General features: G+C 34.3%; 2 protein-coding genes across 2 annotated transcripts; both read left to right on the top strand.

The window, feature by feature from the left end:
* Positions 1-129: 129 nt before the first annotated feature.
* Positions 130-3,201, top strand: LOC123564255 (uncharacterized). Its single transcript, XM_045357668.2, has 2 exons — positions 130-257; positions 378-3,201. The coding sequence occupies exons 1-2, from the start codon at positions 219-221 to the stop codon at positions 2,301-2,303; spliced, it is 1,965 nt and encodes a 654-aa protein (XP_045213603.2). The 5' UTR covers positions 130-218; the 3' UTR covers positions 2,304-3,201.
* A 9,546-nt stretch (positions 3,202-12,747) lies between these two features.
* On the top strand, positions 12,748-18,046 carry LOC123564253 (dual specificity protein phosphatase 23-like). The gene is made up of 4 exons (XM_045357667.2): positions 12,748-12,906; positions 15,175-15,361; positions 16,661-16,764; positions 17,685-18,046. The coding sequence occupies exons 1-4, from the start codon at positions 12,895-12,897 to the stop codon at positions 17,880-17,882; spliced, it is 501 nt and encodes a 166-aa protein (XP_045213602.2). The 5' UTR covers positions 12,748-12,894; the 3' UTR covers positions 17,883-18,046.
* The last annotated feature ends 9,906 nt before the right edge of the window (positions 18,047-27,952 follow it).

The raw sequence follows: 27,952 nt of genomic DNA, 5'->3' as shown, positions 1-27,952 counted from the left end.
TGTTATTGCTACGGAACTATTTTCAAAACATGACTTACTTAAAACTGACATGAACGTTCTCACAAAATGGTCACATAGTATAACACTAGCGAAAGACTGTTGATCAGGCGAGCTTAATTCACACAACATGTTCAAGTATCCTCTACACTATAAAAGAAACAGTAAATCAATAGTTCAGACAAGTATAGCGAATAACAAATTATCATATTTGGGACATAATGAATAAAATTAGCAAAGCAGAAAGTCAACAGAGACAGGTAAATACTAAAAAAAATACTAGTTTCTTTGTATTTTGCTCATATCAACGTATGTTGTATTATCAGAAGCAAAACATCACAGTGGAATTGTTGTATTTAAATAATCTGTTATTCTTTCAGAGACCTATCCAGAACTTCCCGGATTATCTGAAGTATGTTGCGAAAAAGTCTAAAGCAGGTTTCGACAAAGTTCACGAGGAATTATACAGGATTTATTCAGAGAGTTTCAATACTGCGGATAAATCTGTTCCACAGCCATATAATCAGCATGTAACAATAACAACTAATCACGGAACGCTCAAAAGTAAAATAGGTTTAAGGCAGAGATGGTCCCGTCGTTCTGGCCTATTCTGGTCATCTACCGGTCAAGAAATTCCCACTGGTCACTCATTCACCAGTTATATACCGGAGGAAAAAGAGGACCTCGGATCAAGCACAAGTTCAAAAAGTGAGTTTGACATACTCTCAGACGAGTTAGATACGATAAAACACGAGAATCACGCGTTTCACAATAATGGAATATGTACAGCTGCAGTGTATAACAAAGATAAAAATATCTTCGATTTTGACAATATTAGAACTTCAATGCCGCATTCAGAGCTTACAGACGAAGTGATTTACACAAATGACAGAGTTTTACGTGTAGAAAAAATGATTAGTTTAAGCAAGGAAGAAGAAGAAGAAGAAGATCCGTCTGCCATATACTCTGTTCCAAAACTTAAGTACGATTGTTATGAAATAGACGATTATGTCAATTTGCGTGCTCCTTGCCAACTATTTGAAGATATCAGTGATGCTGAGAAGACAGAAGAAGTTGAGCCTGTAAAAAAAATGAAAACTTCTGGTTCCAGAAAGTCTTTCAAAAATAACACTATGAATGTAAGTTCACAGTATGAATCTAAGAAAGCGAAACGTCAAGCACTTGCAAAAACGCCTTTTGAGACAGAAGGTGATCACAATGATGACGATGATTATCTACCTCCCTCACAATGGACACAGTCCTGCTACACACCTGCACACGGAGAATGTATTTCAGATTTATATGCAAAAATATCAAAGAAACACATGTCACCGAATGAAAAGCCAAATACGACTGTAACAAACAACGGCGTAGAAAATTCAAACACACAGGTTAGAACTGAATTACAAGAACAAAATGGTACAGAGGCCGATGATAGCTACTACGTACCTCCTTCTAAATGGGCAGAATGCGACTATGAAACTATCCCAAGTACAAATGAAACCATGCACCTATATGAAAATATTGAAAACAGAACATCTGTCTTTTTCTCTAAAGAGCAAGATTCGGGAATGCAGTCCGACAAAAGCAAGGACATTGGAGGTGACAAGGCTGATTATGATCGACCATTCGAATGGTTACAATTTCGCGGTCAACGCACGGATATTGATATCACAAATAACTCAGACACAGAATCAAAAGACAAGCAAGTCACTTTCGGTTATTTTCACAGAAATGTGTGTAGTGGAAATATGAAGGTAGAAAGTACAGCAGAAGATCTTTACACAAAAGTTGTGAAAGATAAAGCTGGAGATTCCTCTGAACCGTTGTACAGCGTTCCGACATGCAACAAATTAGTGACGACGGAAATCATTAATTCAAATGAAAACTCCTCTGAGGGTAACTACAGCGTTCCTAGATGGAGAACACCAAAAAAGGTGAAAAGTTTCAGCGTACCAGATATAAAACAACATCTTTATTCTGTACCTACTCCACCTTCAAGAGAGCTATCAGTTCCAAATCATCTCCAAACTGAACATATCTATGAAAATGTGCAATCAAGTGATGAAAATGGTACTATTACGTTTTATAACTATACTGTTGATGAAATTGTAGAGTGCCTCAATAACTGTGCACTTTCCAAACTAGCCGAAATTTGTGAACAGAATCAACTTGATGGTGAATATTTCAGAAGCTTGACAACAGACGACCTGAAAAAGGAACCGTTTCTAATGAACTGGTTTTATATCTCAAAACTATTTAAGGTGATCAATGGATGGAGGCCGAAGGGGTCGTTCAGGAAATAAATACAAACATTTACTTGTAAACAGTTTAATTTGCAAATAGTTATGCAAATGCTATATGTGAACATGATAAAACTTTTAAAAACGTACAAACTCAATCAATTGATTCTACGTGTAGTATCTTAGATGTATGAATGATATTGTCGAAGAACTAGCTTGTTTTGGCCTACTGGTTCAGAGGACACATTTTTAGAATATCGCATTTAAGACAGAATATGTACTTTTATCGGAAGACCTTTGCATTTACGCTTCGTTTAATATCGTTGTTATTAGAAATGAAAGATAACAAATATTTGCAACCAAAATCGTGTTAACTTCGATAAAAATGGTTATTTTGATTATCTTTGCGACAACGTTTCGGCCCAAGGCCTTTATCAAGTCATAAGCAAGTGACTTGATAAAGGCATTTGGCCGAAACGTTGTCGCAAAGAGTGATAATAAAAGCTATGAAAAACAATCCCTATGGATATTTATTAAATATATTTTGCTTAAACAGACCTTTTACAAAAATAAATTGCGATACTTACATGATTAAGCATTTGAACTGAACTTAGATATATGATAACCAGTCATATTGAAACATATTCGTGATTTCAAACAAAAGTATTTGGCGATCTATGTTTTCTTGGTTATTTGAAGTTTAAAAGTACAGACAAATAAACAAAAAGAAACGAACTGCATTAAAAGAAAAACTATAGACAATAATTTTAAAAATCGAGCATGATTGTTGGGAAAATAGAGTCAAAGACACCTAGCATAAAAATGGAGAATTTAGATTTTACCGTTTATTTTCGTATTCCAAAATAATAACTTATGACAAGTTTGTAGACTCAGAAATGATAAGATGACGATACCAATGGAAGTGTGTTTACTCAATAAAAATAAGGAAGGTACGCATTAGCATACGGCTTCTTTGCTGAGTGGTTCATTTAATGTGTTGACTTCTCCTCATTTGTCCCTCGGCAACAAGGATGGTAACTATTTTTATGTAGAAAAATCATTCAGATGGACATAAGAATATGTACAAAGTATCCACCGCGTTTACAATGATATCCATAGGGAATGCATGGGGTCTTTCCCCACCACACAAAGATGAAAGTGGCTTAGTGACCAAAACTGTGGCCTGTGGCTTAAACCCATAAAAAAAGCGAAACCATCACATCATTGAAATCTTTCTGGTATATACAATACCTAACAAATATATATTTGTCCCAGATTTTTAAAATGTTAATCTAAAGAAATGTAAATTTTAAGTACTGCATAAAAGTATTCATGGAAATTTTCCTTTCCATCATGGATGATACAATAAAATCCTTGAAATCTTTTGGTATTTGATCCCTAATAGTGTACCTCCTTTTGAAGAGTATTCAATTCCTACCATACCCCTACTGTTGACTTAAATTTTTCAAGGTAGCATAGGTTCAAGCCCCACTGGGACCAATTTTTCCCCTTATTATACGCCCGAAGGGACGTATTATATTATGACGCCGATGTCCGTCTGACTATCCGTCCGTCCATTAGCAATTTCGTGTCCACTCTGTAACTCTTGAACCCTTGAAGGACTTCAAAGAAACTTGACACAAATGTTCACCACATCAAGACAGCGTGCAGAGCGCATGTTCTGTATGGCTCGCTTCAAGGTCAAGGTCACACTTAGGGGTCAAAGGTCATATGACTATGCTTCGTGTTCGCTCTGTAACCTTTGAACTGCTTGAAGGATTTTAAAGAAACTTGGCACAAATGTTAGACATCTTTAAAAATACTGAGTTACATGTATTAAAAGTTGCCTTTTCTCTTTAGAATACATATTACAGATTACATTACAGTTCTATTCTTAACGGGGCAACATACTCCTAAATTTAGAGAGAAAAATATTTTTTCAGCTATGTTTTCCTTGTATTTAATTTTAATTTGACGTTCTGTTTCATAGTTATGTTTCAACAACATGAAAGTTATAATTTGTTACCAACGCTACATGACGTTTCAGTTATTCCAGTTATTCCCAGTTACGGTAAATTTATAACATATACTGTATATACGTACTATGGATACTTTAAATACTTCAACTACTCAAAGCTAAAGAATAGATTATTCATTCTCTGTAACTGTTCCATATTAAGCTTATATTTAGAACGCCCAGCATGTGCAGACTATTTTCTCTCTTAGCAGCACGATGCTTTATCCATACAGACGCACACTGTTTCCGCTTCTCCAAACGTTGGAAACAAGGACGGAATTTTAAGTCCAACAGGAAAAGCCACAAACAAAGAACCCTGTCGAATGATAAACTGTTTTCATCAAATGTAGTTCGTCATTTATTTACACCAAAGAACACAATTTATATACCGTCATTATTAATTTTAATACTTTCATAATATTTGGTAAGTCTTCTCTTATTTAAAGACTTTAAGACCTAATCCTACGTGAGCTTTTTTGTTTTAACATTAACATGTTCCTTTTGGTTCCAAACCAATGAAAATTGCTGTTTTCAGATAAACTAAAATGACATAGGTTTTGAAAAAAAAGCAACATCAGTATATACTAAAATTGATACTGAGAATTAATTGCAAAGTGCAATCAAGCTGGCTCATTACATGACCTATCACTTTTTCATGTTGTATACCCGTATACAATGCACCTAATCTAATTGGTTACAGTAGATGTACGGTGACTAGATTGCTGCCAGACTAATGCCATAAAATTACTCAGTTTTACACACTTGTTTTTGTTCACATACGCCACCGCAGTCAGACTTATGTTATACAAGTGACGATTTTCTCGGTATTTAGAAATATTTTGTTAGATTTCTATCTGTTTAAAAACCAAAACGTTTGAAAAATATAGAAACGTGTTCATGCGAACACTCCCTTTCTATTCATTATCTTCATAGTTCAAATATCTCTCTATCAAATGACTCTCTATCAAATGACTAGCTGGGGATATCAAAAGTACAAATTTATTCAATAATAGTTTATTATTGCAGAAAAAACGAAAACGATAATATATATTTTTTATTGTTTTATACGATTTATATTTCTTTCTCTTCCAAACGTAGAACATTCGATTTGATCGATTTTCGTCCGATTGTTCGTAATTATTAGAAATATTCGCTGTGATGTGCACAATTTTGAAAGACATGTATGTCGATGATCAGACTATGTCACCATATAAATTTATCATTTACGAATTCAACCTTTTTTGAAGTCACATAAAACTAAATTGTCTAGAATATACAAACTATGAAAAAGCAGACAGCACGTTGTTGTTAGTTTAGTTTAAACATATTTTATTGCCAATATATACATATATAAACAGATAACTACGTCAATTGTACATATAATAGGCAAAAGGGTCGACCCACAAGTTCTCGCAACATTAGTAACGGGTCTTCCCTAATGCAAATATTTAAATATTTAATTTACAACAATGACAACTAATCAAGTATAGTAGTCGCAACTTGACCGCGATGGTTGACCTTAGGCTGATTATTCATACAGATTATTTCATTGTAGAAAATAAGGGGTGTTAAGGGAAGCCGTGCATTGTTCAGAGTATGGAATTAGTTTGTGTACATTGCAGTATCAAAGTATACATACTTAAATTTGATCAGTTAAAACTTTCCAGTACACTAATTTATATTTACATAAATTTATATTTCCATTTTCTCGTGCAGCTCGTGTTTTTTTACACCACTGCAGTAAATCTATATCACGATAAATGTACGTAAAATTTGAATTTATGAATGCAAAAAGATGAAGCGTACATACCTTTTCAATAATAGGTTGTGCTTCATCATATATTATAATACAAAGGTCAACCATCGGGGTCAAGTTGCGTCTACTATACATGTGTGGTAAATAATAAATTTACAATGTCATAGCTACAAAAAAAAGGAAAGAAAAAAAAAGAGTTGAAATATGTATAAGGTACAAGTACATGTGTACTTATATAAACAAACACATTTGTGACTAGTGCAATGTATAGATAGATGTAAGAGTAAAAATGATGCAATTAATTTGCATTAACATGTACTACATTTAGGAAAAAAGAACTTAAAAAAAGAGAAACGAGTACATGTGACTTATATAGACAAACATATTTGTGACTAGTCAGTGTACAAAAAGGTGTAAGAGTACAACTAGTCAGTGTACAAAAAGATGTAAGAGTACAAAAAAGATGCAATTCAATTGCATTAACATACATATACTACATTTGGGGAAAAAGAACATAAAAAAGAAACAACTGGGGTCTTGTCAATAATAAAAAATTGAATAGTATTGCCTGCAAAATATGGTGAGTCTCAAAAGCGTTTGGTTGATTTTATGTAATGCTGGACTGAACAGAATATTTTGCAGTTGTCTTCATATGACAATTCGGAATTACCAACTAAAAGAAGATTTGTATTTAAAGGATGAAATTGCCTTATATCGTGGAAAAGTTTAATCCTTTGATTTGTATATTTCGTACAAGTGAAAAGAAAATGTTTAACGTCTTCAATATCTTCTCCACAAGAACAGATTGAGTCCTGAGACAGATGGTTGCAAAATAAATGAAAATTCAAATTACTGCACGCGTTTCTAAGCCTTGCATGAATTAAAGAAAATTTTCTTTCTCTTACAAGATACCATTTTGGAGTTTCTGTAGTTGGAAAAACGGTCGTTTTTAATAATCTTTTAAAACTTGATAAGGTGTTTGTGGCTCTTATTTCAGGACTCAAATTGTTCCATATATCAATAGGTATTAGAAAATAATTGAGTTCTTCGACTGAGGATTATATAATTTTCAGCGTTTCTTAAGTTGTAATGTGTAGAATTGTTGACAATGTTTGGAAAAATATTATTCAAATACTCGGGCGCATCACCGTTACGAATTCTAAATGTGATTAAAAGTTTTTGATATAATCGTCTGTCAGATAGTGAGAGACAATTAATTTCCTGATATAAATTTTGAATTGAGACAGACCGGGTAAGTCCACTTACAATACGGGCTGCTTCATGTTGATTTTTTTCTAGTGTTTCTTTTTCGTACTGAGTACAACCATCCCACACTACAGAAGCATATTCTAAAACAGGTCTTAAGAAAGATATATATATATATTTGATAAAGAGTCTGTCTATTAATAGTGTACTTTAATTTTCTCATTATGCCTAACAATTTTGAAGCTGATGTAGTTATTTGGTCAATGTGGTCATGCCATTTTCCATTTGAACTTAGTGTTAAACCTAAGTGTTTATGTCGTTCAACAAATCTAACAGGTACGTTATCAAATGGCAAATATGGTTTGTTGATATTTTGTTGTAAAGTAAAAAACATTGCTTCTGTTTTATTCGGATTAAAATCTACAAGCCATTTTTAGACCAAGCATTTATCATGGCAAGATCATGGTTAACAATTCCTTCAAGATCAGTCAAAGAAGATGTAGTACACGCTAAAGAAGAGTCATCCGCAAAAAGACGTGCAATACATAACACATTCTCAATGATGTCATTAACATATACTAGAAAGAAAAGGGGCCCAAGGACTGAGCCTTGGGGCACCCCGGCATTGACGCTGAGAGGTTCAGATAAAGAAGAGCCAACAAAAACTTTCTAGTTCTGTTTTCAAGATAACTCTTGGTCCATTTGAACAAATTTCCTTTGATACCATTTAGTTTTAGTTTATAAAGGAGACCTTTGTGCCAAACTCTTTCAAAGGCCTTAGAGATGTCACAAAATACAATACAAGTATAAGTTTTGGTATCTAGAGATTGAACAATTTGATGGTACGTATCTAATAATTGATAAACTGTAGAATGTCCTTTCAAAAAGCCGGATTGTTTAGAGTAAATAAGTTGATTAGCTACCAAATGGTTATACATATGTTTGTGTAGAATTCTTTCCATAAGTTTTCCTAAACAACTTAAAAGTGAAATAGGACGATAATTAGAAGTCAATTTATTATCTCCTTTCTTAAAAAGTGGCATTACAATTGCTAATTTCCAAATTTCAGGAAAAACACATTCTGACAAAGACCTATTGCATAATGTGCAAAGAGGTTTGGAAATTGTTTTGCAAATATTTTTCGATACTTTATGACTAATTAGGTCTTCACCGACCGCTTTATTAATATCTAAGATTTTAATTATGTCCTGAATTTCTGATTCTTGTATTTCTATAGTAGATAAACTAGCATCTGTATAATCGGGCATATGCGATGACACTTCATCAATGTCGTCAAGGTGTGATATTGATGCAAAGTATTCATTTAGACAATTAGCTTTTTTCAGAGTCAGAGAAGTGGTACGTTTCTGTGCCGTCAGAATTACAAGTTTTCAAAGGGGGGATAACTTCTGGAAATATTTTAGTTTTAAGAAAACTACGCAGAAGCTTCCAATATTGTTTTTGATTGTTTGTATTCAAATCGACAAGGCTGTCCTCCAAATTAACATAAAATGTTTCCCTGGCATGTTTTTTTTTTAATTGTTCACTTTGTTTCTTAATTTTTTATAAGTATTCCAATGGTTTGTATTATGGGTAGAAACTGCAATGGATTTTTGTCTATCGCGAGAATACAGTCTTATGGTTGAATCATACCATGATGTGTGGCGTATGGTCTGATAGTGCCTTCTTTGTATGGTATACACTTTTTCATATAATCTAATAGTTTTTCAGTAAATAAAACTGCACCACCATCATTAACGTTAATAGAGTTAAGAAACGACCAATCAGCATTTGCAATATAGTTATTTAGGGACTGAAAGTGAGCTCTACTGTATAACCATACTTTCCTTTTATTGGACATTTGACAAGAAAACGGGGCTTTGAAAAATGCACAAGTCGCTTTATGATCACTGATATTGTCAGGAACTGTGAAAACGTCACTGTGTAGACACGATAAACCATCAGAAACTAGAATTGGATCTATAAGTGTAGATCATGATAGATGAGGTCGCCGTGACCCGTGTCGGATTTCTGACTACATTATCTAGATTATATAAAAGCATGATCTGTTTTAAGTGGCAATTATGTTTAAACTGATCTTCATTTATATCTCCAACGGCAATTAAGTTTTCATTCATATCTAAAGCATTGTCTAGCATTACCGCTTAATCGTTCCAAAATGCTACAGGCTTATTTGGCGGTCGGTAAACGCAGCACAGTAAAAAAGACATAATACCTAATTTAACTTCTAACCAAATAGCATCTACTGAAGGATTTTCAAGTTCTAGTTTTCGGCAATATACTATTTTTTTCAGAAACGTATATCAAAAATTCCACTTGAATGTGCGGTAGAATCTCGACGATACAAACAATTCTTATAACCTTGAATAAACATTTTTTTCATTTTCAACAATGTCAGTAAGATGTGTCTCTGTGAAGCAGAGTATGTCGAAATCAAGGAGGTTATCTTGTATAAATTCAATTTTATTTCTTAAAGATCTAATATTTAAGTGAAGAATAGATATACTGGGATTTTTGTTTTCATTATTTAGAGGGCCTGGATTTTGTTCAACATCACCAGACATTAGTACTAGAGTAAATAACAGAAATGCAAATTCTATGTTTAGAAAACAATATGTAGAAATGTGATATAATTTCTTAAGCGAAGTAATGCAAGATGTAAAGAAAATAATTAGCAAGTCAGAGCAAAAAAAGTGCATGTACATTTTTTCTTTCTTGAAAAGCTTTTGAACTTTACCGTAAAATAACCCTATGGCCGCTCTATAGAGGTTTAGATCATTACCCATTGGGTAAGATGTACAGCCGATTACTTGAGATATGCGACCAAAGATAAAGGGTAACAGAACAAGCAGACATAACAGTATTCACCGTAGACAAGACAATTGTATAAGTTGGACAAAAACAAAAATATAAACAAGCAGGAAAACAGAAAACAAAAATAACTAATACTAGAAACAATAGCGTAAAAAACATATTCCAGTGAAGAGGAATGGTTGAGTAAAAGCTTGAAGAACTTCTACTAGTGTAACTGGTTTGAAAAGTGACCAAAAGTTATTGTGACTTTGATATACCTAACGTGTTAATATCAAGTATTTAAAGAAAACAGCCTGTTACGATAAATACAGACACGTGTACACAAATATGTACAACCATATATACACATTTACAGATGTATTTATATACATAAAAATAACCAAAAGTTGTTGTGACGTTGAATTACAACGCATGTTAATATCAATTTAATATCTGGAAATAGTCACGGAGATATAACAGCCTATAAAGAGAAACAGAGACATGTGTACACAACTATTTACATACATATATAATATACTTATTACATACTCGTTTCTATTCCCCGTTAAGTTACACTGGTACCGGAAACGTCAATATTTTTCCATACACTGACGCCTGAATTTCATATCGGGTGCGTGACGTATTTCAGTGTGTGTTGTTGCACTATTTTTTCTATTTAGTTCAGTATTGTCAAGCCTGTTCAGGCTATTGAACATATTTATGATATTTACATAATATTTTAAGTGTAAATGCGTATGTAATAAAAAAGGTTATTATCTTTGCATCGGGAAATATGCACTCGTTCTTCAGCGGAAGAATATTGCGCTCCTAAAGTCGCGCAATATTCCCGCTAAAGAACTGGCGTGCATATTTCCCGATACAAAGCTAATAACCTATAAATATAGCTCTGCAAATGATTAAAAGATATTGTGACTTTGATTTACCTAACGTGTTAATATCAACTATTTAAAGAAAGTCACGGAAATATGTAGTCGCAACTTGACTGCGATGGTTGACCTTCGGCTGATTATTCATATCGATTAGTTCAATGTAGAAATAAAGGGTGATTAGGGTAGCCATGTATATTTATATGGAATTAGTTTGTATACAGTGCAGTATTAAAGTAGGTATACCTACATTTTGATCAGTTAAAACTTTCCAATACACTAATTTATAATTACACAAATTTATATTTCCACTTTCTCATACAGCTCGTTTTGCGTTACTGCTTTTCAATAATAGGATGTGCCTCATTATGTACAAAGGTCAACCATCGGGGTCAAGTTGCGTCCACTTTATATAACAGCCTGTTACGATATATATAGACACGTGTACACAAATATTTACATACATGTATACACATTCATATAGGTACTTATATACCATATATGGAAATGACCAAAAGTTATTGAATTACAAAGCATGTAAATATCAATTATTTAGAAATAGTCACGAAGATATAACAGCCTATTAAGAGAAATATAGACATTTGTACACAAATATATACATACAAAATTATATGCACATATAGCTCTACATATGCATTGATTTTATAAACGGCATGAGGCCAGAGAAAAATACAAATATAATTAATGTCCTGTCAAAGAACGTCTGCTGTGTCTGTGCCTGAATAAAGCACAGGTGCCCGTCCAGTCTTGGTGCCCATATGGGTGCCGCCCCCTCAAAAAAAAAAAAAAAAAAAAAATTAAAAACACTGTTTTAAGCCTAAAACGAAAAAAAATTTTTTCCCTATATATACTCATATGGAAAAGGTGCATGTGTTGCCGTAACGCTATGGAGGTTTACTAGGACACGCTGTGGACAACAAAAATGTCCAGTTCGTACCAATGCAAGCTACCCTGCTGCAATTTACACATCATTCATTTATAACATAGTAAACAATCCTATTTACCTAGTAAACAGCCTTAATAATCTTTCATTTAAATTCTAAGACGTAAACAACGGAAAAGGTTTTCTACTTTCGTTTTGAACAAAATGGCGGTCGTCACTGTTATTTTGCAAGTGTCTAGACAATTTGGCTTGTCTGAATTTAAATGTAAGTTTTTTAAGATGTTTACTAGGTAGAATAGGATTGTTTACTATTTTATAAATGCATGACGTGTAAATTGCAGCAGGGTAGCTTGCATTGGTACTGAACTGGACATTTTGGTTGTTCCACAGCGTGTCCTAGTAAACCTCCATAGCGTTACGGCAACACATGCACCTTTTCCATATAAGAGTATATATAGGGAAAAAAAATTTTTTCAAAAACTTTTTTTTTCGTTTTAGGTTTAAAACAGTGTTTTTATTTTTTTTATTTTTTTGAGGAGGCGGCACCCATATGGGCACCAAGACTGGACGGGCACCTGTGGAATAAAGCAAGCGACAAAACGTTATTTATAGTTACCGCAATTAATTTTGTCAAATCTGGAAATTTTAGCTCTATATTTAGTAACATGACACTGTATATATGTTCAATATTGGAAATGTGTCGTCTATTTTTAGAAACGTTACTCGTGAAGATTGTTGTTCTAATGATAAAATATTTTCAATCATTTTTAAAGATATTGGCAACACAGCAAATGGTGTTTAACTGAGACAAAGTTCAGTACAAATAGTTACACCTTAATGTCAAGGAGATGATAAAGCTTTGCGGAAAGTTCCATCTCATCTTTTTACAAAATACTGTTATATTATTAACTATGAATCATAATTTCGTATGTACAACGTATATATTACGCTACATATATATAATTTACGCTAGGTGAAACCAATTTTATTTCACCAGGGATTTTGATACACCATTTGATATTTACCAAACATAATTTTTAAAGTAATTATTTGAGAGTACGGAGTTTCGGATGCTAAAACAGGTATTGTTTCATAAAGGAGTTTTTTTCCCCTACAAATTACTGTTAACATGACTTTTAATTGTATCTGAATGAAGCTCTACATACACAGTAAGTTTATACTCTTAGTCAAGTTAAGGTGGAATGCGCCTAATTTGAAGTTGTAATTCGTTTCGACATTTTGTTTAATATAAAATCAGCCTATTCCTCATAGAATGCGTATTTTACTTTTTTGTAACTTTTTTTCTCTACAAACCTTCAAACACGACCATTGACGTCCATTTTTGATGAACCATGATTTCACGTCCGTCAGACTGTTTTCTTAAATCGTTCTGTTCAGTCAACAAGTATCGATTTGCTTGTTCCTCATCATAATTTCATTTAAAAATGTCTTTGAAATAATGTATAATTTGTGGAGATCATTTTAACGTTGAAGTCGATATTTACGTTAAAGTGACGTCAGAGCGGCAAATATGACGTTTAGTTTTGAATAAAAAGTTTTCGTTAATCTTGACTCATGTAAAACCCAAACGATAGAATTTGACAAAAAACTAATATGATCATAAAAACTTTATTTTCTGTCGATTGAAGGAAAAAAATTATGGGGTCACCGAATTCATTTTCGCGTGAAATTACGTTACGCTACCCCTACCCCCAAATAACAACATAGCTTCGTTTGGCTGATTTTCTGATATATCTCTTTTCAAATCTTAGAATTTCTACTTTTAAAGATTTATCTAAATTGAACCACTCTAATAAAAAATGTTCATTGGCTTTCTTCAAGACATCTACAAGTCCGTGACGGGGATACGTTTATAATGCGATGTACGTTATATTTCATTGGTCTATTCTTTTTTAATGTTAAGTTTTAAGAAACAATAATATTTTACAGTATATAAGATAATATACAACATTTTCGGCATAGGTTACACTGAAATAAGTCTTGTGCCCTGTGGGGAAAATCTCATCCCAATGATTACTACAGCAATACAGTTATATATAATGTTCACCACTTTCTGGTAAGCCAGTTCTATTTATCTGTAATAACGTAAATAGTTATAATCACATAAAAATAAAAAATATAATTGCAACTGTTACGTTTGGAGATGAGGAAATCTAAATGTACATTGTTTTACAAAGAATAAAATGATTTATAAATGTATATAACCTCCGAAAAAGGCTTTTGAAATTAAGGTGATAAAGTTTAATATAAACTTACATTTTTATCCATTATATTGCACGTTCTTTATATTCAATACTGTGAAATCATTAATATTATTGGGGGACTAATTTTCGTTGATTTCGTGGTTGAGTCAATCCACGAAATTTAATACCAACGAACAAGTAAATTCCCATTCATTTTTTGTTAAAAAGTTGAAATCCACGAATTCATATCCCCACGAAATTGCTGTTTTGTCCAAAACCACGAAATTTCATGCCCACGAAATTAAATGATTTTACAGTATATGTTTTAACAGTATATATTATATGCAGTATACTCTACACATACCTCTGTAAGTTTCGCTTTTGATTAATGTATATACCATAATATTTGATCTGATATTTGTTGTTAAATGTGTATGTATCACGTTTGTACATCCTGTCCAATACGCATCTTTTGTAGGTGACATATAGGCTGAACTGAACTCAACTGTGGCATGTCAAACTTTGCAAAATTATATAATCTAGTTTATTATTATTGTATGTCCAATGTCGTGCCATTCTTTTTCTAAATTTTGCTATTGTATATGTCGTTATTCTTATTGTATGTTCGATATTCTTATGGTAAAAGCCGTTATTGTTATTCTATATTTCGTTATTGTTAGTGTAGCTTTGATATTGTTATTGAACAGAACAGAAGTAAGTGCTATGTACACAATGTTGTATACGTTATTTAATAAACATTCTATCCTGTTCTGTTCTGTTCTGATACAATAAGAATAACGACATATAGAATAAAAATGTTAAGACTTAGAATATGAATGACAAGACATTGAATAACAATATCAAAGATACAATAACAGTAACGAAATATAGAATAACAATAATGACTTTTGCCATAAGAATATCGAACATACCATAAGAATAACGTCATATACAATAACAACAGCAAATTTTAGAATACAAATGTATGTATGACATGATATTGAATGACAAAAACAAACATACAATAATAATAACATACATATATAATACAGCCATAATCAAAACAATATTAAAAAAAACCCAAAGAAGTATGTTATTTTAATATGCGTGCTTATATATTTTTATTATATATAACACACTATACAGGATGTGGCCAGCAACTTTCTGCCTCTTCCAGAGATGCCGGACAATTTCTCCTGGGTGGTGCACAACAGAGTTGCGGCTATGGGTTACCCGGACGACGAGACTAACATTCTCTACCTCATTAAAAACGGCATAACACATATCATATCTCTGACGGAGTTTACGCCCCGATGCTTACGCCGTTTTCCAGGTAATATATTCTTAATTTGACTGAAGCGAATAGAATGTTTTAATATATCGACAATTACTTAATTGGTCGAAACAGTGTTCCAAATAACTCGTGAAAATTTTATTTCAGTCTTACATGTAACATATCTTTCATATGGATACTTTTTCCAGGACTGGTTGATAAGTAATTTTATGACCAAAAATGACTCGAATTTGCCTTAACCAGAATCAAAACGAGAAGCGACACAGAATGTGATTTAATTCAATGACAACGTGAAGTATATTTTCTAAATGTACAAAATGGAGTTCCATCGTGCAGGTTCATATTAATTTAGTATTGTTAGAGAAGGATATATTAGTAAAATTTGATAAGACAATAACGCCATAATGTTGTCATACGCATTGTAAATCACCACATAATGTTCAAGACAGTTATTTTCGTAATTTGTTTTCGTTCGAGGTATCAAATATTTTACTGGCTGGGATAGTCAGTATAACTTTTATTGGCCACGGTATGTTTACTATAGATATAGTAAAATCCGCATTCCAGACTGAATAAAATCCCCCTAACTTATAGTACACAATTTCATTTACGGCGCACTTGTGTCATTGAAATTTACATTTGTTACGCTTCAAACTTAAGTTGAATTGGAAATGTAATCTTAACTTTGCACTGGTTTAAGAAACTAAATAGACCTGGTTATTAAAAACTTACAATATACCATTATAGACTGATCATACTGAAATAACGTAATTTTTGCCTATATATGCCATACCTAAATATCTCCATTTTTTTAACATGAGATCATTAGTTTTCTATATTAGAGAGCTATATAGCTTTGATACCATGATTGAGAAACTCGTTTTAATATAGATTGTGCATTATGAGAAAAATCCTGCATTTCATAAAAGCGAAAGTTACAATTTATTCATAGAGTTTGATTCCCAGATGTCTCCGTTTTTTGTTCTTTTTGTAACGATTGTGGCGGCTGAAGATGTGTCTATCAGTTCGGCAAAACATTAACATTGTCCTGATTACAAGCACAAAGCAATTAATATGCTTTAGACATGTCACGGTAATTTCAAAAAAGTTAAATATACATGTGTAATAGTGTCTTATGTTTTATTTTATTCGCGGTTTTTACCGTATAATATAGAAATAAACGTTTTATCACGAAAGTACTCGCTTTAAATATATCCGAATGTAAAGACACTTGTTAGTGGATATTCTATATCCAGTTCCTTCCTCATAATGTGAGATTAATGCAATGTAGAACAATATAAGTTATTTATCTAATATTTCTTGTACGACTTTTTTCAGAGATTGAAGTACTGTCAGTAAAGGTGGATGATTTAACGGCACCGTCACTGGACCAGATAAAACAGTGTCTTCATTTCATAGACAGATGCATTAGCAATGAAAAGGTATGTATCACTATAATATCTTTAAATCTGATTAATAATTAACCTTTACCCTGCTAAATTTTTAAAATGGACTGATCCATCATTCAATTTGGGCAGTGCCACTTATTATTTGAAGGGACACTTACTGAAAAGCGAACTGACTGAATAGCGAACAGTGCAGACCATGATCATCCGTGCAGGCTGATCTTGGTCTGCACTGGTCGCAAAGGTAGAATCACTTGCCGCCAGCGGGCTAAAGGTTAAAGACAAAAAAGTTTGATCAGTAAAATATGAGAGAGAGAGAGAGAGAGAGAGAGAGAGAGAGAGGGGGGGGGGGGGCGTAAAACGACAGAAATAAAGTCAATTGAATAAAAACAAATATTGAGATAGCTTTTGTTATCCTTCAGTGATTTTTGTATTTATGATATCTGAAAAAGGAAACATAAATGATCATAGTTTTTCATTTAATTAATTGTATGTATAAAGTCTCCCCGGACTTGGAGTTAGTGTTATATTTTCTGGTCATTTTAGATCACAAAGAACATTCATGCATGATCATGCAAAAAGAGAATTCCGCTTAAGTCGGTGCTAGGGGGGGGCATTTCATTACCTCTGGTGAACAGACTCGGTCAAACCGAGCTTTATTGCATTCTGTGTTTCCAAACATCTTTTCACACACTTTATTCATTAGTTTACACAGATTCCTTATTCAGATATGTCAGAGAAGTAAAATAGTACGGTAGCGCCTCTATCATTATTTCTTGGTCAAAGTTAAATTCTACTGCGGCGAAGGAGTGAAAATTTCACAATTGCTATTTTATTGCATTATTAATGCATCACCTAAATTTGCAGGCACCTTGCGTTGGAACAAACTAAACAGTTAACTAACATATTCCCATTTTGTGTTTTACAAATCATAATACATTTTTTTTGTATTGTAGGCGGTTGTTGTCCACTGTTTACATGGCCGAGGGCGTACCGGAACTATACTAGCATGCCACCTAGTGAAGAGGTACAACATGGATCCAGATGACGCTATAGAAACAATCAGGAATATGAGACCGTGGTCTGTGGAAACCAGGAGACAAGAGAATATGGTGCGAACATTTGCAGAATCCATCACCAGAACTGATCTATGACACTGATTTCACTGGTCTGGTTAGAGTTTTCTGTTGCACTTACAAAAGTGAACACGTTCATGACTATAATATATTGCAGTTATTTGTTGACTGATCAAAGACTCGTTTACAAAATTATTTCCAATGTTCATTGTTCTTTTGTGGCAATAAAGTATTATTTTGTACACCATTTCTTGCTTCTCTATACAGCCCACAGGACCTCCCATGATAGTAAAGGCATCCTGGTTTTATTTTATTTAAGGTATCACCTAAGACGAAATATGTATATTGGTTTTATCTTAGTCCTTCCTCGGGCGTTTGTTAGGACAATTAATACTTCCTATATACGAACACAAGGAAAGGGCCTTTATTGGGATAGGCTTGTATATACAACCCAAATACTTCAAATCACACAGTGGGACTTATTCGACCCTATGTAATAAACACAGTTCTATCCCCGGGGATACAGTAAACCCATGGCTGCATTCTATTCTGTAGATGTTATGCAAACATACCTTTTTCTGAGATATGCTTTCGGTCATTGCAGCTTTTTTTTCACAGTTGCTTCCAGGAACTGTTCCACGACCACGAACAAAACCAGTATATAGCATACATATACATATACATTTCTCTCGTTTATCGTTTACTATAAACGTAATAAGCTTGTTTTTCCACATATGAATAAAGCCAAGACATAGACAAGTCATTATACATAGAAGAGATTGCACCGAAGCAGAATTTGCCGAACATATTGCCGTATTTAAGCAGTGTTTGCAGAGGTTCGTATGTATTGCCAATGGCGGCAGATAGATAGAAGCACGACCAGTTTAATCGAAGTCCGTGGTAGCTACTTAAATTTCCTGGAAGTTTAGGAATTTGTACAACAGTACCGCTTGAGTTAAAAAAAGATGGAATAGAAAACCTTTTTTGACACTTTTAGTTCTTTTTGCAATTACTGGTCTAGTGTTACGTTTTAGCAGCCACTGTTGTCAACGCGATGCTGTGGCTCATACAAGTAATTCAGGCTCCATCTCCTGTTAGAAGCTGTGACATTGTGCAATCATCTAAATTTTAGAAACTTTTCGGCGTTTCTTTAGCACATTTGACCCTATTGGCCTTTTGCTCCTCGGTTCATATGTGAGGCACCTATCGGGCACAAATCTTTCTTAAGCCCAATTGTTTGGTGTAAATCTCACGAGATCCCCACCCACCCTCCATTGACATGCCAAGAAAAGACGTTGTCTTCATCAATCATACGTCTTACAGCAGTACTGTTCTTTGACGTCACTGCTTTTTTTGGCCTGCCAGGACGAGCCCTGTCTCTAAGAACTGCTGACCATTTTTTAAATCTACTTGCCCATCTGTAAACAGTTTTCTCTGATACCGCAGAATTCCTATATGAAGTATGTAGTTTACTAAGTATATGCCCTGCAGGTATTTCAAAATTTTGTTCGCTTTTTAGCCCACCATCATCAGATGGTGGGCTATTCAAATCACTCTGCGTCCGTGGTCCGTCCGCCCGTCCATTAACAATTTCTCGTTATCGCATCTCCTCAGAAACTACTGGGGGGATTTTGACCAAACTTTGTCAGAATGATGTATTGGTACCCTAGTTGTGTCCCCCTGAAAATCAGACTGGTTCAACAATTTTTGAGGGAGTTATGGCCCTTTGTTTATTTCTATAATTTACATAGATTTATATAGGGAAAAACTTTGAAAATCTTCTTGTCCAAAACCACAGAGCCTAGGGCTTTGATATTTGGTATGAAGCATCATCTAGTGGTCCTCTACCAAGATGATTCAAATTATTTCCCTGGGGTCAAATATGGCCCCGCCCCGGGGGTCACATGGTTTATATAGACTTATATAGGGAAAAACTTTGAAAAACCTCTTGTCCAAAACCACAGGGCCTAGGGCTTTGATATTTTGTATGTGACATCATCTAGTGGTCTTCAACTTAGATTGTTCAAATTATCCCCCTCGGGTCAAATATGGCCCCGCCCTGGGGGTCATATAGTTTACAAAGACTTATATAGGGAAAAACTTTGAAAATCTTCTTGTCCAAACCACAAAGCCTAGGGCTTTGATATTTGTAATGTAGCATCATCTAGTGGTTCTCTACCAAGTTTGTTAAAATTATCAAATATGGCCCCGCCCCAGGGGTCACATGGTTCATATAGACTTATATAGCGAAAAGCCTTTAAAATCTTCTTGTCAATAACTACAACATTCAAATTTGGACCACATGTATGGTTTTGAGTGGCAAGATGAACCTTGACATGAGTTGACCTTGATTTTGACCTAGTGACCTACTTTCACATTTCTGTAGCTGCAGCCTTCAAATTTGGACCACATGCATAGTTTTGTGCACTGAAAAAAAATTTGACCTTGACACTGACCTAGTGACCTACTTTCACATTTCTCAAGCTACAGCCTTCAAATTTGGACCACATGCATAGTTTTGTGTACCGAAACAAACATTGACCTTTACATTGACCTAGTGACCTACTTTCACATTTTTGAAGGTACAGGCTTCAAATTTGGACCACATGCATAGTTCTGTGTTCCGAAATAAAATTTGACCTTGATTTTGACCTAGTGACCTACTTTCACATTTCTCAAGCTAAGCCTTCAAATTTGGACCACTTGCATAGTTTTGTGTACTGAAATGAACTTTGACCTTGAGATTGGCCTAGTGACGTACTTTCACATTTCTGTAGCTACAGGCTTCAAATTTAGACCACATGCATAGGATTGTGTACCGCAACAAACTTTGACATTGACATTGACCTAGCGACCTACTTTCACATTTTTGAAGGTACAGGCTTCAAATTTGGACCACATGCATAGATTTGTGTTCTGAAGTGAAATTTGACCTTGATTTTGACCTAGTGACCTACTTTCACATTTCTCAAGCTACAGCCTTCAAATTTAGACCACTTGCACAGTTTTGTGTACCGAAATAAACTTTGACCTTTAGATTGACCTAGTGACCTACTTTTAGATTTCTCAAACTACAGCCTTCAAACTTGATGCACATGCATAGTTTTTTGTGTACAAAGAACTTTGTCCTTGAAATTGATCTAGTGACCTACTTTCACATTTCTCAAGCTACAGCTTTCGAATTTGGACCACATGCACAGTGTTGTGTACGGAAATGAAAATTTAACCTTGAACTAGTCAGTAAGTCTTGAAATTTGGAACACTCAAAAATGGCACATTGGTGGGCACCAAGATCACTCTGTGATCTCTTGTCATAGCTACATGTATTTTGCTTAGTGTATATGACTACACCCGATACAAAACTAAATATCTGCGAAACATGGTATGATACTTTTAAATAAAACTTTGCAGGATTATTAAGGGTCATTCATAAATGATCTGTGTAAAACACGAGTTTCTTGCGTGTCAACTTACACGGAAGCGCGCGATTGTTATTATGTTTAGAATGGCCTTCGTTGAGATGGTCTAAGATTAGTTTTAGATCTACATAATTATATATCAATAACATACCATACTTATAAGTATTCTCAATAAATTGTCAGGTTTGGGAAACAATGATAAAATGATGATAAAGTGTCACGCATACACAAATGTAATTGATATTATCATATGAAGTATCGTGATTGCTGTTACATATTGTATTTTAAATATATCTCTTTTGTGAAATGACAGAAGACGAAATAAGATGTTAAAAGTTTGGAACTTTTATGACTAGTATTATCTGATTATCGTCATACTTTGAAAATAGTAAAAGAAACTGGTAATCAGTGATGATTTGTTTGTTTGTTTGTTTTGGGCCGTTTTTCAACAGTATTTTCAACAGTATTTCAGTTATGTAACGGCGGGCAGTTAGCCTAACCAGTGTTCCTTGATTCTGTACCAGTACAAACCTGTTCTCCGCAAGTAACTGCCATCTTCTCCACATGAATTATCAGAGGTGGAGGACGAATGTTTTCAGACACAATGTCCTTTATCAAATCGTCACGGAGAACATACGCCCCGCCCGAGGATCGAACCCGCGACCCCGCGATCCGTAGACCAACGCTCTCCCTACTGAGCTAAGGGTGATGAAGTGATAAGGTTTGGAACATTGTCTAATTAACTAATTCGCTGTTTTCATGGTACCAGGTATTTACTGTGTTCAAAGTATCAGATTATCACTGTTTTCATAGTATCAGATATTCATTGTTTTTATGGTATCAGATACTCACTGTTTTCATGGCATCAGATATTCACTGCTTTCATGGTATCAGATATTTACTGTGTTTATGGTATCAGATACTGACTGTTTTCATGGCATCAGATATTCACTGCTTTCATGGTATCAGATATTTACTGTGTTTATGGTATCAGATACTCACTGTTTTCATGGCATCAGATATTCACTGCTTTCATGGTATCAGATATGTACTGTGTTTAAGGTATCAGATACTCACTGTTTTCATGGCATCAGATATTCACTGCTTTCATGGTATCAGATATTTACTGTGTTTATGGTATCTGATACTCACTGTTTTCATGGTAATTGTCCGTAAGTATTGACCTGGCACTCATTAATCTTCGTCAATATTTTCGGGCGTTTTCGTTAATTTACGCAAGATTAGTATCCTGAAAATATCTACATTACTAAAGTAACATGTAAAGTTAATCGATGTTACGGTGGCGAAGAGGTAAGGTGTCTGACTTCCACGCACGTTACCACGGGTTCGAAATCACTTACTGAATAGATCTTTTTTTTCAATTTATTGTATTGTAATGTTATCGTTTACATTATTTTATGTGTCATATTTCGTGAATTTCAATTGTTTTCTCTTGTAGTATTTATTTTCTGGAACGCTGGTGACAGGTATTATGTCTTTTTAAGTTTTTATCTAACATACATTTAAACAATTTTATTCCACTTTTTTACAACGGGTAAATATTTTTATTTATATAATTACTCTTAATAAATGATCTATAAATATCATTACGATACGTTTGAACAAATGAGTAGTAAGTCTGCATATAAAATTTGGGGAAAAAAAGATGTGGTCAGACGTAGGACTCGAACCCACAATACTGATATTGGCAGGTAAACGCTTTGTCCGCACAGCTACCTGCACATGCGACAGTATGTCAATTAAGAACGATATATATAATATTTCGTTATATCGCTATTCATGTTCGGACACCGAAACTTAATTTACAGAAATATACGGAATATTCATGAGTGCCAGGTCAATACTTACGGACAATATCAGATATTTACTGCGTCATTAGTATCTGATACTCACTGTTTTCATGGTATTGGATATTTACTGTGTTTATGGTACATTGTGTATGATATTCACTGTTTTGAAGGTATCAGATATTAAATGTGTTTATGGTATCAGATATTCACTGCTTTCAAGGTATCATATATTTACTGTGTTTATGGTATCAAATACTTGTTGTTTTCATGGTATAAGATATTTACTGCAGTTATGGTATCATATACTCACTGTTTTCATGGTATCAGATATTCACTGTTTCATGGTATCAGATATTCCCTATTTTTTGTATCAGGTAATCGCTTGGTTTATAGTATCAGATAGATAGATAGATAGACTCACTGTTCTCGTAGTGACAGATATTCACCGTTTTCATGGTATCAGATATTCACTGTTTCATGGTATCAAGTATTCACTGCTTTCAAGGTATCATATATTTACTGTGTTTATGGTATCAAATACTTGTTGTTTTCATGGTATAAGATATTTACTGCAGTTATGGTATCATATACTCACTGTTTTCATGGTATCAGATATTCACTGTTTCATGGTATCAGATATTCACTATTTTTTGTATCAGGTAATCGCTTGGTTTATAGTATCAGATAGATAGATAGATAGACTCACTGTTCTCGTAGTGACAGATATTCACCGTTTTCATGGTATCAGATATTCACTGTTTCATGGTATCAAGTATTCACTGTTTTCATGGTATCAGATATTCACTGTGTTTATGGTATCAGATACTCACTGTGTACATGGTATCAGATATTCACTGTTTTCATAGTATCAGATAGCCACCGTTTTCTTGGTGTCAGACATCACTGTTTTAATGGTATCAGATATTCTCTGTTTTCATGGTATCGGGCATTTTACCGTGTCTCACTGTTTTCATCATGTATTTATTGTGTTTAGGGTATCAGAAATTCACAGTAATACTGTAAGTTTGGCAAAGACTTTTGTTGTAAATGCCTATGTAATTGTAAAATGAATCAATGAAAGGTCAGTAGGTTTAAAAATGGTATACTTTTTCATTTATCAATGTCCTTTCATCAGCGTTTTATATTCATGTATTATGTTTAACAGGACATGTGGTCCTATGTCATCTTCCCACATGACCCAGTTTGAGTTTTATGGACGTCGTTTTCTATTATTAATTGACCTAGTTTTGAGCTCATGTGACCCATTTTGACCGACTAGATTTATCGAGATTAAAAATTCGACCCAATTTTATGAGCCATTGAAGAATGGTCTCTAGGTTTTTCTATTTTTGACCTATGACCTAGTTTTCGAAGGTACTGACCCTGTTTTAACTTACCTAGATATCATCAAGGTGAACATTCTCACTCAATTTTCATGAAGATCTCATGAAAAATATGGCCTTAGAGAGGTCACAAGGTTTTTCTTTTACTATGCTATTTTGACCCACATGACCAGTTTCGAGTTTTTTATGGCACGTGACCAGTTTCAAACTTGACCTAGATATCATCAAGGTGAACAGTTCTGACCAAGTTTTATGAAAATCTCATTACAAGTATGGCCTCTAGAGAGGTCACAAGGTTTTTCTATTTTTAGACCTACTGACCTAGTTTTTGACAGCACATGACCCTGTTTCGAACTTGACCTAGATATCATCAAGATGAACATTCAGACCAACTTTCATACAGATCCAATGAAAAATATGGCCTTTAGAGAGGTCACAAGGTTTTTCTATTATTTGACCTACTGACTAGTTTTTGATGGCACGTGAGCCACTTTCGAACTTGACCTAGATATCATCAAGGTGAACGTTCTGACCAATTTTCATGAAGATTTATGAAATATATGGCCTCTAGAGAGGTCACAAGGTTTTTCTATTTTTAGACCTACTGACCTAGTTTTTGACAGCACGCGACCCAGTTTCGAACTTGACCTAGATATCATCAAGATGAACATTCAGACCAACTTTCATACAGATCCCATGAAAAATATGGCCTTTAGAGAGGTCACAAGGTTTTTCTATTATTTGACCTACTGACCTAGTTTTTGATGGCACGTGACCCAGTTTCGAACTTGACCTAGATATCATCAAGGTGAACGTTCTGACCAATTTTCATGAAGATCTTATGAAATATATGGCCTCTAGAGAGGTCACAAGGTTTTTCTATTTTTAGACCTACTGACCTAGTTTTTGAAGGCACGTGACCCAGTTTCGAACTTGACCTAGATATCATCAAGATGAACATTCTGATTAACTTTCATGAAGATCCCATGAAAAATGTGACCTCTAGAGTGATCACAAGGTTTTTCTATTATTTGACCTACTGACCTAGTTTTTGAAGGCACGTGACCGAGTTTTGAACTTGACCTAGATATCATCAAGATGAACATTCAGACCAACTTTCATACAGATCCCATGAAAAATATGGCCTTTAGAGAGGTCACAAGGTTTTTCTATTATTTGACCTACTGACCTAGTTTTTGATGGCACGTGACCCAGTTTCGAACTTGACCTAGATATCATCAAGGTGAACGTTCTGACCAATTTTCATGAAGATCTTGTGAAATATATGGCCTCTAAAGAGGTCACAAGATTTTCTATTTTTAGACCTACTGACCTAGTTTTTGAAGCACGTGACCCAGTTTCGAACTTGACCTAGATATCATCAAGATGAACATTCTGACCAACTTTCATAAAGATCCCATGAAAAATGTGACCTCTAGAGTGGTCACAAGGTTTTTCTATTTTTAGACCTACTGACCTAGTTTTTGACCGCACGTGACCCAGTTTCGAACTGACCTAGATATCATCAAGATGAACATTCTGATTAACTTTCATGAAGATCCCATGAAAAATGTGACCTCTAGAGTGGTCACAAGGTTTTTCTATTTTTAGACCTACTGACCTAGTTTTTGACCGCACGTGACCCAGTTTCGAACTTGACCTAGATATCATCAAGATGAACATTCTGATTAACTTTCATGAAGATCCCATGAAAAATGTGACCTCTAGAGTGGTCACAAGGTTTTTCTATTTTTAGACCTACTGACCTAGTTTTTGACCGCACGTGACCCAGTTTCGAATTTGACCTAGATATCATCAAGATGAACATTCTGACCAATTTTCATAAAGATCCCATGAAAAATGTGACCTCTAGAGTGGTCACAAGCAAAAGTTTACGGACGGACGGATGGACGCACGCACGGACTGACGGAAGGACGACGGACGACGGACACCGCGCGATCACAAAAGCTCACCTTGTCACTTTGTGACAGGTGAGCTAAAATAGCAGTAACTATTTTAAACTAAATACGTGTCCGTAGGACACTGGTGCCCGACCCCCAATTCCTGTTCATAACTATAGATGGAATATTTTTAAGGTAACTGCCAAAAAAAACCTTTTAAGCACTACATGTGTATTTTTAACTTAGTCAAGGACCATAATTCTGGTCTGGCCGAGTGAAATCCCAAACAGGTCACCAGGTGGACAATATGTGCTATATAACAATATTCTAATGTTTTATGATTCTAGGTAAAACACTTTTGGAGAAACATGTTACACAAACTTTTATGTCCTTAAAGGTCCAATACTAAGGAAAGTGAACATTTTAATTTCTTTTAAAAAGCACGGAAACTATTTCATTTTATTGGAAAATGAAAGTTTGTATGTAGAAATTCGAAATAAATCGCAGTGTATGTACAATTATTTTTCTATGAAGTATGAAGAAAGTTAAAACGACCTCGGGGGTCATTCTGTCGATTCATTGAAATTTCAACATAATACACATACATTTCTTTGAGTTCCAAAGACCTTCTGTAAATTTTGACCTGCCAATCGTCATTATTTAGTGTCTTGCAGAAGTCTTTGCACTGGCTATGAAAAAAATTGCCAACTCACTTTCCCTTAGTAATGGACCTTTAATGCATTTTTAGAATAAGTCAAGGGCCATACCTCTGGTCTTGCAGAGTAAAATACATAACTCATGTGCACAAATCCACATGCTGAATAATATTCCCACATGGTTTCACAACTCTAGGTCAACTATTTTTAAGATGTATGTAAATCAAACATTTAAGCATTTTATGTGTATTTTCACTCAGTCAAGGACCAGAACTCTAGTCTGGCTCAGTGAAATCCCAAAGGAACACTAAGTACACAACTTCACATGCTATATAGCTAAGATTCTTCCTGTAATGATTTACATGTCTAAGTCAAATACTTCTTGAGATGCTAAGTTTTGACTATTAAAGTCAAGGGCCATAACTCTGGTAAGTTTGGCTGAGTAAAATCTCAAACAAAACTCTAGGTGTACAATTTCACACACTAGATGATATTACAGTAATGTTCATTATCCTTTTTGAGATACATGTGACACAAACTTTTAGGCTCTTTTTATGCATATTTTGACTAAGTCAGGGCCCATAACTTTGGCCTGGCTGTATAAAATCCCCCAAAATACCAGGGGCACAACTTCACATGCTGAAGGAAAATCCTGTGAGGTTTGATGTCTCTTGGTCAAATACTTTCTGAGAAATGCACGAGAGACTCTAAGTGCCCCTGCCCGCCAAGAAACATTTTTTGGTAGTTGGGGGCACAAAAATCCACAGTATTTCACAATACATATTTATTTAAGTGAGTATGACTTACTTTTGTAAAATAATATTTTACTTTTATATTGCTCAATTCATCCCATACAGTATCAAGAGGCATCTATGCTAGTTACCTGTCATTCAATTTATACATTGTCCTAAAACTTAACATCTATGACAGGTCAAGCTGTATGACTATCCAAATTTCTCAGTAATGCTTCTTAAAAGGACATTAAACATCATACTTAATGATTTAAGTACAAGTTTGT

Source organism: Mercenaria mercenaria, chromosome 2 (genome assembly GCF_021730395.1).
Source record: "Mercenaria mercenaria strain notata chromosome 2, MADL_Memer_1, whole genome shotgun sequence".
In the NCBI taxonomy this organism is placed as follows: domain Eukaryota; kingdom Metazoa; phylum Mollusca; class Bivalvia; order Venerida; family Veneridae; genus Mercenaria; species Mercenaria mercenaria.
The sequence above is the reverse complement of the archived record's forward strand: the minus strand, read 5'-3'. Positions and strand labels throughout refer to the sequence as shown.